The sequence below is a fragment of the Vigna unguiculata genome, chromosome 4 (assembly GCF_004118075.2).
Source record: "Vigna unguiculata cultivar IT97K-499-35 chromosome 4, ASM411807v1, whole genome shotgun sequence".
Lineage (NCBI taxonomy): Eukaryota > Viridiplantae > Streptophyta > Magnoliopsida > Fabales > Fabaceae > Vigna > Vigna unguiculata.
This window is the reverse complement of record NC_040282.1, coordinates 38,386,462-38,402,737: the sequence shown is the minus strand read 5'-3', so window position 1 is coordinate 38,402,737 and position 16,276 is coordinate 38,386,462. Positions and strand designations below refer to the sequence as shown.

Genomic DNA, 16,276 nt, shown 5'->3' with positions numbered 1-16,276 from the left:
AATTGCAAGGTTCAGATGCTTCCCATACACCCAATGCCATTATCCCTACGCAATTGCCATCATCTTATTATTATTTTTTAAGTCAAACAACCATTTTTCCAAATATTCAATTATTTTTCTCAAAATAAATTCACACTTTTTTTAATAAAATGTATTCTAATCACCGATTTATCGTGTATAAATGGATGCAAACCTCATCTTATGATTAATAAGTCAATTTTATGGGATTAAGTTACACTTAAATTTAGTTATTATAATGGTATTAAAATATGGGTTAAATATGTTTTTGGTCCCTCAAGTTTAAGTGAATTTTGAAATTAGTCTCTTTTTGAAATTTTATTCAATTTAGTCATTCATCTTTAGAAATGCGTGGTTTTAGTCCTTCTTACCAAATTTTGTTAAGTTTATTTGACATTTAAAATGTATTTTATGATAATATTTGAGTTAATAGTAAAGCGAAAATATGTCATACGGTGTAAAAAATTCAAAAACTATTATGAAATGCACTTGAAACGTCAGATAAATTAACAAAATTTGGTTAAAATAACTAAATTCATGCATTTTTAAAGATGAAGGACTAAATTGATCAAAAGTTTTGAAGAATGACTAATTCCAATTTCACTGAAACTTAATGGACCCAAAACATATTTAATCATCACTAGTGCAAATTCGCGTTTAGACAGCGCCTTATATGCCTCAGTTCTCTCACAAACGAGGTAGATAGAGACGCGGTGGCATTTTTGTGATTTAAAACAACTTTTATGCCTCAGTTACCAAACAACCGAGACCTATGAGCGTTTATGCCTCGATTATATTTCCAACCGAGGCAGTAATGGTGTGAAAAATTCAAACATTCCCGCTTTTTTAAAATTCAAAAATAATGAGGCAATTTTATGCCTCGGGTCCCAATGAACCGAGGCATATAAGTGTTACTGCAGCGGGCCTTTTCACCCGAGGCCTATAATTGGCAGAATTTATCAACGTGTTTTTTTTTTTGTTATTTTGCGTGAGAATATGTCTCGGTTATGCTTTGAACCGAGGCCTACGGTTATGCTTTGAACCGAGGCCTATTCACGTTTATGCCTCGGTTTCGAATCAACCGAGACAGTATAGCTTATTAGGTTAAAAAACCCCAAATCGCAGCACTGTTCCTGTGTCTTCTCCATTCACAAAAAAATGCAGCCATTGGTTCAGAGATTCTCAGGCCGCGCCACCACTGATTTTGGTCCTCCACCGCACCGGTTGGCCATCAAATTGGTCGTTCTTGTTGGTCCTCCATTTCCAGCGTGAATCTCGCCCCTTTGTACGGTTCATTTTTACGTTTTTGTTTCATTTTTGACTCAGCTCTATCACTTTTTTTGCGTTTTTTTGGTATGTTGTTGAAACCCACACCACCAGACACCACGCGATACCTCGAAACCACTGCGGCACCATAAGTCTTCCGCGAGCCACCCAACTTGTAGATCTACAAGCAATAACAGCCAAACCACCAATCCCAATGGAGGCCATCATGAAACCATCAACGCACTCTCGTGAGCAAACCACCACTACGAGCTACACTTGCGAAGGCCAGATCCAAACACCATGGCAACAGAGAGACACCACCGCAAGGTCTGGACGAAGCAAGCCACCAAAGTCATCGCGACGAGGAAGAAGTTCTAGCGTCGCGCCTAGGTTGTCGTCACAAACCTTACGAAGGAGACGCGTTCAAGGAATGCGAAACTTCTCCACTGTGCAGCCACGAACAAGACAGACGCGCCTCCACTATGCGCTCAATTTTCTTTTTTTTTTTGAATTTCTGATACACATTAGGCCCCGGTTAGGCAGAAACCGAGGCAGTAACTATTAAATATGTCTCGGGTTTGTAACCGAGGCATAAAGTACTACCTTTTTACCTCGTTAGTATATGCCTCGGGTGCGCACCCAAAGCCAAAAGGTGAAAATAACTGTTGTCATATCCCTTCCTTACACTAGTGCCTTAAAATATTTTAGATCTGTCATAGTAGGTTTGTTTGATCTACCAAATTACTATTGGATTATTCACAAATATCTAATTTCACGTTCCAGATGTACATGTTTCAGTGATGTGAAAAGATATTGAAATTTCCACAATTTACGGTATATAAGTTTGTTAGATCTATTGTATCACATATTATTATATCATCATTAGATTATTTACAAATAGAATATATAAGTGAACGTAAATCTTATTCTATCAGTCGACTTATTAATAATTACTCTAATTTAAAGTGCATTAGAATTTGAATTTAAAATAATGATACCATTTTGAGATGGGAATTTTATATATTTTAACTTTTTCTTTATTAGTAATTTATGTTTGATCTTTCGATACGAAGGACATAAATTATATAAGGGTGTTTTTATCTCTTCTAAGAAAATGTTTCCACATAAAGAAATAAAATCTTCACGAAATATTGTGTAGTTTTCATTGACACATCAAACGATAAGCTATTTTATCTACCATAACCATAAATAAATAGTTGATATGGATCACACTTCTGCTTCATGCGTGCTCTTAAATATTTAAAATGTAATAAGCATGGCAATATCTAGTAACTTCAGCTTCAGGTTTGCATACACGTTACTTATACATTCATTACGAGTAACCCAAAAAGTAAAAAAAAAAAAAATCCTTTTCGTAATAAATAATAAAACAAGGTTGAATTTGCCCGAAATACAAATTCATGTACTAAATTTCTATTTAACTATAAACAATCAAAGTTGCATACAAAATGCTTAAGCACTCGACCATACACTCTAATCAAGTAACATGAAAATTAAAGTTCTATAAGGCAGATTATTTAAGCACGTTTTCTTAATTAAACAGTTTCGAAATTGGTTTTCAAAATCTATAAATAGGTTTATCTATTACATCTAAATAATAATAATAATAATAATTTGAGTATTATGTAACTGTAGGATACCATTGGAGGTAGGAACTTTAGGGTTGTTGCATTTTATATGGCTATTATAAAAAGATGTTATTAAAATTTATTTTAAAGTTATAAAAAATGTGAATGTATACAAATAAATATAAAAACGGGCTTCTTTTTTATGATTTTTCATAAAATTATAATTTAACAATAAGAATTTTAATTTTATGATAATAACTACTCATGAGTAGTTTCCTTTCATTTTTCAATTAATAAATTGATTTATGTTTATAAATGTAAAAAAGATTAAAAAAAACGTAAAAATAATAGTTAACAAAATTCCCGTTATTAATTATATTTATATGTCAACATTGATGTAGGTTTATTGTTTTCGTACATGGTGTTTTTTGTAGTATGTTTTGATAAGAAAGAAGGTAAGAGGAGAAGATTCATTTCTTATTTTAAGGACAAAATTAACATTCAGGACAAATAAATTCAGTAAACCAAGTTTAGGTTAAACTTTAATACAAAAATCATAACGCAGTTCATTTTAATAAAATAAATCTAAATAAACATGTAATTGTTTAAAATATTAAATTTGAGCTAAATCTTTTTAATTTGCTTGAGTTAATCATGTGTTGTATCAAGTAAAGTGTTTTCTAGCTTATCACATAATTATTATCCAATTCCTTCTTAATAGTATTTTCTTTTTATGAATGTTAATTTTAAAATCATTTCAGGCATTAAATTGATAAAGATGGTGATTTAAAATTTAATAATTCTATTGATTCGAAATATTAATAATAAATAATTATTAAATAATATATGAAATAAACAAAACATCATGGATTCTTAATATTTAAAATACATGAATAAATTAATTAAATATATGTTTTCATCAATTATTTTATAAAGTAAAATATTTTTTTGTATATTTTTATTTTTTATTGTTACTTTGTTATTATCTTTTTAGACATTTTAGGTTTTATTTAATAAAATTAGAAAAGATAAGTATTTACTTTGCATACTTTATTTTACAGATATGGGAAAATATCAAAAAAATTAAGAAGAATATCAACAAAATTTGATTATCAAAGTTATATCCAATGTAATAGGGGATATATCGATAAAGTTGGTTACTCAATACAAAATTAACTACAATATTGCAGGTCCAATCCAATTCGAAAAGTTTATAAATAAGGGACTTGACAAAGGCCAATAGGAACAACTCTTTGGGGTGAGAGAGAAAAAAATAATTATTTTGGTAGAAGGACACTTAGCATAAAAGAAGAAGAGGTAAATGTGCATTCTATGCATTTTGAAGGCTGAGAACATTCATCTTTATTCTTGCTAGACATAGGGTTTTTAATATTCAAGTTTAGATTTATCGATAATACATTACGACTTGTTACAATAGGTATGAATGCTAGAGAAGGAATTAAAAGTATAGTAGTATAGTGTTTAGTGTTTATGCTTTTAATTGAATCATGAAACTCAATCCTAGTGAAGCCTTCATCATGGAGTATTTATCATATATTGATGCACACCATAAGTTGACAACGAAATTGACAAATGTAGAGTTGTCAAAACGGGTAACACGGCCCGACCCAACTTAACCGACCACGGGTTGATGATTTAGTGAGCCAATCCAACCCGGCTCACTTTTTAGTGAGCCAAAAAAATTCGAACCCGTCCCGGCCCACCACGGATTGGCTGGTTAAATGGGTTGGCTCACGGGTTCACTTAATTAAAAAAAAAATACAATTTTTTTTATTTTTTTCAGTCAAAACTAAATTATAATTCTAATTAAAATCTAAAAAAACTTTAATACAATCCACATACAAACCAAAATAAAAAAAATACAAATTATTTATGTGTTGACTAAAAAAAACACCTAACATGACGCAAATGTAAAGCCCAACTTAATAAAAAACACTTGTGTGACCCTTTTATTTGCGGGTTGGTGAGCCAACCCAAGACTCATCACGGGTTCAACCCGGATAAGTCGGGTTCTAGATGAGCCAGGTTAAAAATCAACATGTATTGAAATTTGTAAAAAAATTTTAACCCAACTCAACCTGAACCCATGGTGAGTCGAGTTGGCTCGCGGGTTCCAACCCGTTTTGACAACTCTAGACAAAAGTACCAAATCGCACAATTAATACAGTGAAGTCCAATTATCATTTCCCCAACACCATAAGTTGATAACGAGATTGACAAGTGTAGCAAATCGCACAATTAATGAAGTGAAGTCCAAGTATCATTTTCCCATACTTTAGCAATACTTGACAAATGTTGCAATTCATTGAGTTTCATGGTTCAATTCAAAGCATAAAACACCAAACACAATACTTCTAATTCATTCTCTAGCATTCACACTTTTTGTAATAAGTTATAATGTTTTATTGACAAGTCTAAACTTGAATATTAAAAATTTTATGACTAATAATTTTTAATATAAGTTCACATGAATGGTCAAGATTATGATGTTAAATGTTCCACGTCTACGTTTAGTTTGTGAGATCTATTAGTTGTTTTGTCCTCATCAGGTTTTTCACACAAAGAATACATTACATCCAACCCCATGAATAAGGGAGTTAACTACTCCTTAACATTTTGAATACTAGGATAAGAATCAAGATGAATGTCAGCCTTCAGAATACGCCTCTACCTTCTCTCCTTTTAGGTCAAGTATCCTTCCCCAAAATAATTATTTTTCTCTCTCTCCTTAAAAGGTTTTCCCCAATAGGGGTGTTTATTTCCCCTCTTATTTATAGATTTTTTGAATTAAACTGGTTTGCAATTTTGTGCTTAATAAGTAACTAACTTTATCAATATCTCCTCTTGTTGATAACTTTGATAATCAAATTCGGTTGATATTTTCTTAATTTCTTTGATATTTACACTTATATGCAAAATATTAAATATATAAACCAAATATTTCTTTTTTCCAATTTTAATAAATAAAACCTAAAATATATAAAGAGATAATAATAAAATAACAATAAAAGATAAAAAAATAGTTTACTTTATAAAATAATTGATGAAAACATAGAGGTAATTATGATTGTGTATCTATATATTTTTATTCTATTATCTTATTTTATATGCTAAATTTATATTAATTTTACTTATATACATATATATATATATATATATATATTATAATGTGTAAATAATTTGAATGAAAAATAATAGTGAAGAAAGAATATATATTATATATTTATGAAAGAAAAAGAATATATAATTTTTATCATTAAGTAATCGAAGAAAAAGAAGAATAAAAAGAAGACATGTGTTGAAGAAAAAGAAGAAAAGAATACGACACATGTTCAAGAAGAAGAAAAAGAAGACACTTTTTAAAGAAGAAGAAAAAGACACATGTTAAAGAAGAAAACACATTTTTATCAAAGATATAACATAGTATTTTATATTTTAAAATATAAGATAATTTTGAAATGAGTCGATAACAAATGATAATAATATTTTTACTTCATTAAGTGTCCTAATAAAGAAGGTTATGTTGGAAATTCAAGTATAAGTTTAAGTCTCACATTGAGTAAAAATGAAAAAGTTGAATACCATATAAAGATAAAGATCCATAAATTCATAAGGTTTTGGGTTAAAAGTGATATCAATCCTTTATGTGTGGAATTGACTATCTAATATTTTCCCTCTAAATTATATCTAATATTCACTATCCAACCAAGTTTTTTTCATTTTTCATTAACATCACTATTGATGGAATATTAATTTGATAATGATTAGAATTTTAGAATGGTTGAAAATATAAATGTAAATTTAAGTCTCACACTAAATATAAATAAAAAAAATTGAATACCATATATAAGAATCAAAACTCATGAACACATTGTCAAGATTTTGAATTAGAGATTATGTCAATCTCTTATATATAAGTTGAATTTTTATTTCATTGGTGACGAACCTTTCAAGTGATCCCTTCTCAAAATACTTATCAAGAATAGGATATTTTTACTCATAGATGTGGCAACTAAATGTTTGTGTGCTTTCTTTAAAGAAATGAAAGTCCAAATTTTATAGTGAAGAGTTTCTCCCATGTAAAGTTACGTAGGTCGATCCCAGCAAGATTTACAACAGTCCAATCATTTTACTGCCATTAACATGAGCCTTGTACTTTGTTATTTCAAGTCCATACATGATCATTACCCACACAAATGTCAACGTTTCTGCTACATAATCATTGCATGAATTATCATGACCAGTTTAAATTGGAATGTGGCAAACTTGGCATACTGAAAACCCTTATTCTTCACTCTTCTGTTCTCACGCCCTTTGCTTAAGGTCAAAGAAGGGAAGTTTCTAAATCTGGAACTTTCCATTTCCAAATGGTAACATTAGCAAACTTTCTGATTTGTTAATGCTAATTTCTAATCCACAGTTATGATTTCATCTTCTCTGCTTTCAAAACACTTTTTGCACTTGGCTCACTATCATTGGCTTAACTAGTAAAACCCTTTTGTATATGTGAGTCTTTTTGTCACTTGTAGCCCCCACAAGAACCTAAGATACTGAGAAACTGTTATTATGTCATCAACCAATGGTCCAATGCTGCTTCACCAAGAAATACAACAAAACCTATGGCAATAAAGGGTAATGAAAACAAAGCAAAAGCATTCTTTAAATGGGATTTTAGACACTCAAACATAGGTTAAAACACAATGCTTCCAATAACATAGTTTACAAGTGCTTATATAATAATATTGTAGATATCCATCAAAAATAGGCTCATGATTTGGTAAGTGAATTCAGTGGACACCAAAATCACAGAAATGTAACTTTTTTCTATGATGATCACTGTGACAGCAACCCCATTATTTTTGAAGTATAAGTGACAGATTATAAGGGGTTGCAAACAAATCTAAATACAGAAAAGAATGTAAAACACATGACACTCAAAGTGAAAGACAAACCCAAATCACATCCACACAAGTGAAAGCACATGGTATGATAGTTAGTTGAAGAGTTCCCAATTGAACTTGGGAGGACCTGAACTATTGGCCACTGGGGGTGGTGGGGGAGGGGATGTGGATGCAACAGGGATTAATGGTGGGGCAAAATCAAACAATTCCCAATTTGTGGTAACTACAACTCCTGAGGTGGAATTCCTTGAGGGTTGATGTTGTTCTTCATGGTAAAGTTCAAGGAAATTTTCATTTGAGTTCCTTGGTTGTTGTTGTTGTTGCTGCTGCTCCTGAATTGGTGCTAATGCTAATCTGTTATGTCCATTTGAGTGCTTTTGTTGTTGCTCTATAACTGGTCCCAGCCTTTGGCCATTTGAATGCTTCTGTTGAGGCTGCACTGGTGCATGGTCTCCATTGCTACCAGGCAAGGAATTCTTAACCTTCAGCAAATCCAGAGTTTCAACATACTTTTGAACTCTTTTTACCTTCAAAAATAATGTTTCAGAACCATTAGAACTAGAAGTGCTTAAACAGATGCAATTTGTGATCACACAAAAATGAGTAAAATGCATCTTAGTATCTAGCATTACCTGTATTTTCCTCTGTAATTTCACATCCCCTTCAGCCATTATACCATCCAGTTTAAGCAATTGATTCATCAATAACTCAATCAGATTAAGCACATCTGTTTCTGCAAACCTTCCACCTTTGTTAATAATTGACTCAAAGGCTGATACCTAACCAATTCCAATCACTCATAATCAAGTTTTTGCAAAATGAAGAGAAAAATTCATAGTAATATGAATAGCAACCACAATACATACCCTCCCTGCAAGCCTATCTACTTCCAAGCTGATTTCTGAGATTGATTTTGCAGCTTTCTCCATCTTAGCATTCTTCCTTCTCTCTAACAACCTCTTCTCTTGACTAATAGGGTCTTCAACAAGCACTATCTTGGATTTATCCTTCACCCCAACCATGTCAAGAAAAGCCTTTGAATCCCTCTCCTTGTCTTTGTAAAACAGCTTTTGGTCTTCATGGTGTAACCCAGTTATCCCTGATAGCATCTTCTTCAACTCCCCTGCAAAACCCAGAAATTAAATACACACCATGACCCATACAACCAAAAAGAAGGACAAAAGCAATACTAAAATCAAATCCTGAGATAACAAAAACAAAGTATATATATGTAACAAGTTTTGTCCCACAAGAAAAAGGTAAAGCAACCGACAGAGAGAGAACATAAAGGGAAATTAATAACATTAAAATTGAAGAAAAGTGAAGAGTTACCAAATGTAGCTTGAGAACTAATGTTGACTTCATGGTAAATTGAACCGTACTTGACCCTAACTCTAATGGTGGGAACAAGCACTGAGTTCCGATCCGACTCGGTGGTTCTCATCTGCACCAGCATTCCACCTGGTCTCATCTCCCATTCCTTTGACCCAGACTCAACTCTGCCACCATCTGAAACTCCTTTCATGATGGAAGCAAGACCATTTGTCTTTTGGTTATTACTACTATAATGATTCTTCATCTTCATCATCTTCTCTCACTCTTTCACTTTCACCACTATGCAACAAAAGGGTGTGTGAGGAACAGAAGAAAAGAGATAGCTAGATCTCAGACAACTCAGATTCTCAACCACCCATGACAGAAACCACACTGACTCAATTCACCAAAAACCTGTAAGAACAAGTCTCAGAAATCTCTGACCATTCCACAACAAGAAGAGGCCTGAACTAATCAATGGCTTATGAGGAAAATAACACCAACCCCTTCAAAAGCTGAACCTTCCTGGGATCAAAGCACAGATCTTTAAACTCAAATGTGGCTGAAACTGTGAGTTTCAGAATTTACAGCAAAATCTTGAACAGGAAAAGGATGAAAAACTAGAATAATCTGAAACTATGTTTTTTTCTTCTTATGAATGATGCAGAGGAGTTGATGAATGATGAAAGTGAAGAGAGTGGAGAATTGAAACAGAGAAGAACCGATTCTCGTTGGTATTCTGGAGAAATCGAAGAAAGAAGAATGGTGAAATGAAAACAGAAGAGAAAAGGAATATAAAAACGAGTGGCCAGCTAACTATGCTGACTCTCTGTGATATTCATATATACTCTGCATTTAATTATTTATTTAATTAATTAATTAAAATAACTTTGTTTTTAATAATTGTCATTAAAATATAATTCATCAATTATTCTTTTGTTTCTTGTTCCTACTAATAAAATTGAACATTTCATCACCCATTTATCAAATTGTAATTTTATTTTCCTTTTAGATCACTTTGACTTAGTCTTAGTCAGCCTTAATTTGATTCAAAACAACAGGAAATTAATTTTTCTTTAAAAATCATCCACAAACATGTACTTGTGAATTTATAATGGGACAAAACACCTTTGGTAATAAAAATAAAAAATTAATTTTAATGCACAAACAACTTTACTTTGTTATTTCACATGTATAATTTCATCATTAATTTTTATAGTAATTATTTTAAAATTCATTACTAAAAGATTTCACATTATTAACAATAAAAAAATACCTATTCAGACTTGAGTGCGCTATAATGCCTATTTTATTTGACAGATAATGTTTATACTCTTTCATGTTTCAATAAGAATATCATAACCAGGTGGAGTTTATCTCTTTAAATCAATTTTTCTTTATAAAATATTTTCTATAACTTTAATAAAAAGAATTAAATGCACAATAAATAATAAATGAAATGTTAAAGAAAAGACAAATTTTTCTTTATAATTATTTCTTTTAACTTTAATAAAAAAATAAATTAAACGCACAATAAATAATAAATGAAATGTAAAAGAAAAGAAAAGAAAATAAGTGGGTGAAAAGAAAGAGAAAGGGACAAGGAAAGCCGGCAAAGAAATCTTAATTTTTTTTTCCATAAATTAATGGTTAAGAAAACGAGAGAGAACAGAAATCTATAGTGTTAAAGTTTTTGTGCATCTTGGTCCAGGGTAAAGATGCTGTATCCCTTGCTTCCAAGATGACACGTGTCATATAGGGGTATTTGAGGAATTTAGAAATAGACCAATCATTGATTTTATTTAACAATGAAGTGTTAAAGTGGTAGTTTTAATTTGATGAAACAAATAGTGAATATTTTACCTGCCAAAGCTTCTTATTGGTTATTCGTGTGGTGACTTTGATGATCAAGGTTGAAAATTTTAAATATTATAAATTAATTTATTTTGTAATACATTGATTAAACTTATTTATTTTTTAATAACTAAATTAATGGTATTTATATATTTAATGAGTAAATGGATTATTTTTTTCCATTTTTGAACACTTTGGTGGAAGTGAAGAATTGAGAAGAAAAAAGAAAATTCATCTAGGGTTTTATTTGATTACTTGCTTCTGTAATGTTTCCTTCTTTTAAGCTTTTTGTTAGAATTTACAGTTTAAGAATCAAAACTTTACTTTTGAACCAATTAAATAGTAAAGCACGTTCTTACTTTTCATGTCTTTAAGTTAGAATAGGATTAAGTTAACCACTGCAACATTGTTTAGATATATTTGAAAAAAAAATGTATATATTTAGTTTTCGATTAACCACTACAACATTGTTTAGATCGCTTATAGAACTGTTTAGAAAATATATATTTTGCTAAAAATAACTTTTGTAATATAAATTAATTTTATAAAGTGTATATATAGAAAATAATTTCATTGTGGTTTCAACTTTTTCTTACACTTTTTTTTAATCAAATAACAAAATAACAACTATAGCATTGATGTTGTACCAAATACTATGATGAATGACAAAGTTGATTGTTAATAGATTTAGAGCAAGTGATAAGGAGTCTATACAAGAAAATCTGATATTTGTTTTTTATGGAACAAACAAAGAAAATAGAGGATAAAAATTAGTTTGGATATAAATATTTATTCATATTCATGAAACAAACATATTTTCAATTTTATTCTATATTTTCTCTGAGAATAAAAAAAAATGCTCAAAGTATAAAGACCTGTCATCTTTTTAGTAAAATTTGTTTGGGTCATTGTTGTTCTAAGATGATAATAATTTCTTACTTTGTGATGTGAATTTCAAATTCTTTTTAAACTTATTCAAGATGTGAAACTTGTCTTGTTAAATTCACATAATTATTTGAAAATCAGTTAATTCAACCCATGTTTGAACAAAAGGAAAAAAATTTATAAATATAGTATGAGTAATATAAAAAAAATGGGTTTCACATTCATAAAATAGATAAAAAAAATAATGTTATGTTACCTTAATAAGTCTTATATCGCTTAAGAGTCGATGTCAAATACAATAATGCTCCTTCTTCCCTCTATTTAAAGATTATTAAGTTTTACTTGGTATATATATTTTTCACATATGGGTTATGATTATAGTCATATTGAAAAATTGTGGTTCTATATGGTTATATATGACATTAGTATTACACATATAAGGTATTTGACACCAGTTTTACACTAAAACTTTAAGACAATTGTGTTATAGGTCTTTATTCTTATATAGTGTTTAACTTTGTCTATTTTATCCACTGTGGTACTTTGACTCACACTTAGACTATTCCCAACACCCTATGATTGGAAGGTAGAATTTCCTAATGTCACTTTAGGATTTGTTGCCCTTTATGGTCTCTGTTTATATGCATAACCTAAGATTATGATATCACATAAAGCCTGAATTTAGCTATTTTCTATAGCCATGGACATTAAGCACGTTTGCACTATGGTGGAATTTTTTAATCAACCCTTCTTAAATAATAATAATAATAATAATATAAACAACTTTCTCTCTTTTTCTTCTTTATTACTCTAGTGTCAACGTGTAGGTTTATTATTAAATTTCACTATTAAAAAGATATGGAAATAAGTTTTTTGTTTAACATGGTAATAGAAGAGAGGATTTTTCTTAAGTTTAAAATTGGTGCAAGATTCGATGAGGACTTTACAGGCCAATGATCAATTTCTAGTAAGAAAAAAAAAATAAAGTGATTAATCACAATAAATTTGCTTATGATGTAAGCTAAAAGTTGATGTTAAATCACAAAAGTAAATACACCATTTAAGTTTTTTTCATTGGTCTATTCGAATTATGATGATTCTGTGACAAATGCGATTTGAATATTTGAATCACCAATGTCAAAGTCTTCGTTCCAACTTGATTCTCAAGCCTTAGGAAAATGCTGACTTTTGATGATTGGAAAACACAAATTCCTTAAAGATGTTTGCTAAACATGTGTAAAAGGTATTTTACTTATTATAATAAAACAACATATTTTAAAAGTACGATGTGGCTTTAATTTCATATATGATGATAAATATATGCATTCGTTACTTTTTTTAAGATAATGCATAAAAGAAAGAAAAAAAACTTTTCAAAAGATCAAATGTGCATTTGATATTGGTGTATCATTTATTACTAATACCATAAATTTTTATCCAACAATTCTGAAAAGATGTAAATATTTCGAAGTATTTCTAATGTAATATCATGAACATTTACTTGAAACAACAAATGAAAAAACAACATATATACTTAGAAGGATTTCTGAGTCGTACCAAATAAACCTGGTATCTTTGAGAAACTGGATTCCTACTCAAAGTGTGCACAAAAGCATTCGTGTCTGGTTATCAATGTCGGAAATGGTGATTCCAATGGCATCATGAGTAACGTGTAAGAACATTCCCTTCACACATGTTTCCATTTCTTCAAGCATGCAACCATTTCCCAATCACCACACGCTTTCTTATCCGGAATGTAACAGTTTCAGAGTCAACATGAAGAATATCAATATTGCACATGTAATATCAAACGTTTGATCTCAATCATGTGTTTGCAAAACAATTTTTTCGAGAGAATTAACTGTTTTCGCAGATTAACATGTTGCAATACGGTTGACTAATCATGTCTCTGAAGAAGTGATCAAGGGTTTGATCAAAGTGCATGTGTATGAAAATAACACCTTTTGTATCTCTCAAACATGTTTTTGGTGAAGGATTTGATGAATAGGGAAGAACATCTTCAGAAAAGATAAGTATATATCTTGAATAAAATCTAAACAATATGAGAGACTAATCTTTAAACTCTCAAAGCGTACTTCAGCTTCACCTACATAAACAAATGAAAACACAAGTTGTTTTGTAAAATGCAATATTTTCAGTTAAAGTCAGCAAAATATAGTTTATCTCAGAGAGGTGCCAGATCTGCATAAAGTTGAATTTTATTTTTTTGTTTTTTGCCCCTTCAATTCTTCCAGTTTTCTTTCCTTCTTAATTAATAGTGAAGTGTATGCATTGATATATTTGACTAATGAGTTCACATGTTTTCCCCTTAGTAATGGCAGTGGCACATGGCTGCTTCATTGGTTTTTTTTGCACATTTGACCACACATGGACCACTTGCATCTGCTTCAAGGTAAGTGTGGCAAACATTTTTGTCCGAATCACTGGCACACAATCCCCACCAATGAAGTTCAATTAAAGAAAGAAGAGTCCTTAACAGCAAATAGGGAAGGGGGGCATATGCTGCATATACATGATCTTCTAAAAATAGGATCTTTCGCTGGGGCAAAGGCTTCAACTATAAAAATGTCCAAGAATTTCTGTTCCTGCTTATGCATTTTCAACATTCACCTTTCATCCATTGCAAACAATTGTGCTCCATGCATTCTGCATCCCTTTGGGAAACGGATATATAGCAATAAATGAAGCACTCAATGAAGAAGAAGTTGTTGTGGCTCATAGGAATGGAGGTAGACGAAACAGTGCATTCTTATCATGTTGGAGCAGCTTCTTAACACCAGATCAAGAAATAAAACTAACTGGTGTGAAAAAATGAATCAAATTTTTCATCCAGGTTGAAATAATGTATATCTCAACTTAAAAGAAGAAAAAATTTACTTCTTGAAAATAGTAAAAGGTCTTAGAGTTAAACATTCTCCTGCAAAGTTGTCATAAAGTTAGGATTGGAAATTAAGACTCGTATCGATTAGAATGAAAAAGATAAGTATAATTTTTATCTATTAACTGTCGGTAAAAATTAAAATTAGTATTTTTGAATTTTTGGAACAATTCAGGTTTCGATGTGAATTTAATCCTGTGTTTTTAACTAAATCTACGCATTTCTAAAGTTGGAGGACTGAATGCAAAAATTTTAAAGAAAGATTAATTTTAATTTTCACTAAAAATTAAAGAACTAAGAAACAATGTTAATCTATTATGTGAATTAGATTCATATTTTTGACCCATGTGGTAGAAAGTAATCTAAAATTTGGGTTAAGAGTGTTTAGTTTTGAGGTTGTGTTGGGATGCAATAAAGCGAAACCAACTTGTTGAAGTTATGTTTGAAGTTGAATGAAGATTGAATTGTGAGTGTGACATGAGGGGTGTCCCAAGAAATGGCAATAATGAGGGGTTTGGGTTATCTGTATGAGTATTAATGTGAAGTGGTACTAACAAACTTAAACCATTATTTAATAATCTCTGCTGTGATCTGTTATGTCTTCAATGAGGTTTTGAATGGCGCAATTCTGCACTCCAAGGTAACACTCACCCTCTTCATTACATCACAGCAAAAACAACTTACACTTGTCCCTACCAACTTTAATTAGTTGCCAAAATTTGTTTGCATTGTTCTTGCAAAAGTCTAAACCAAAAGAATATTATAATAATATGGCTACATGAATTATATTGCTGAGGAAAATACACTGCAATTTGTTAGCAGAATGTGTTACAGGGAGTTATTTAATTCATAATATTACATAACCAATTTTTCATCAATTAGTAGAACAGTTCATAAGTTACTTGTTGCAACTATTTTATATCATTCAAACAAATTGTAGGCTCAAAAATCCATTGGTAATAAGAGAAATAAATATTTTCAAAGCTAGTTGACTCAGCATCATGATTTAAATTTAGCATCCCCAAATATTTTCTTTACATACAACCAAAACAAAGTCTTGCATTTTTGTGCGGATAACATGAATTGACATCATTGTATCAATACTTTTTATGTTCAATGTTGAGGTATTTTTTATATGCTAATAAATTAGCCATGGATGAATGGATTGATCAAAGTGTGTGTGTAAAATTTTGAAGAGAAAAATGATAACATTTTAATATTTAAATTTTAACTTATTAATCAGACAATTGAAAAAGTTTAAAATAAAAAAAAATAGTTGTAAAAAAGAAAAGAAAAAGTTAATAAGATTTCATTAACAACTTTATGTGAAATAAAAGAAAATAAGAGTCGTATATATAAACACATTTTATTTAAATATAGATGTCATGTCTTACAACATGATTTTATTCATGTCATTTTTTAAAAATTTATTAAGTCAGTAAATTTGAAAAAAAAAATGCACCTCTTAATGAAACTACCTATCCTTGAATGTTCTTCAAAGAAAGATTCTTCTCAAATTCATATATAAA

The 16,276-nt window shown here is 30.2% G+C and overlaps 1 protein-coding gene across 1 annotated transcript; it reads right to left on the bottom strand.

Moving 5' to 3' along the window:
- Positions 1–7,549: 7,549 nt before the first annotated feature.
- On the bottom strand, positions 7,550–9,916 carry LOC114182097 (BAG family molecular chaperone regulator 3-like). Its single transcript, XM_028068853.1, has 4 exons — positions 9,128–9,916; positions 8,662–8,918; positions 8,428–8,574; positions 7,550–8,322 (listed from the first exon to the last, which is right to left on the bottom strand). Exons 1-4 carry the CDS (start codon positions 9,381–9,383, stop codon positions 7,888–7,890), a joined length of 1,095 nt encoding a protein of 364 aa, XP_027924654.1. The 5' UTR covers positions 9,384–9,916; the 3' UTR covers positions 7,550–7,887.
- Between the last annotated feature and the right edge of the window lie 6,360 nt (positions 9,917–16,276).

What these genes read in the sequence shown, in the direction of transcription:
- LOC114182097 (XM_028068853.1), bottom strand. Translation starts at nt 9,383, where the DNA reads ATGATGAAGATGAAGAATCATTATAGTAGTAATAACCAAAAGACAAAT. An exon ending in TAGTTCTCAAGCTACATTTG is followed by an intron (nt 8,919 to 9,127) that starts GTAACTCTTCAC and finishes TGGGTTTTGCAG; the next exon opens with GGGAGTTGAAGAAGATGCTA. An exon ending in AATTACAGAGGAAAATACAG is followed by an intron (nt 8,323 to 8,427) that starts GTAATGCTAGAT and finishes TTATTTTTGAAG; the next exon opens with GTAAAAAGAGTTCAAAAGTA.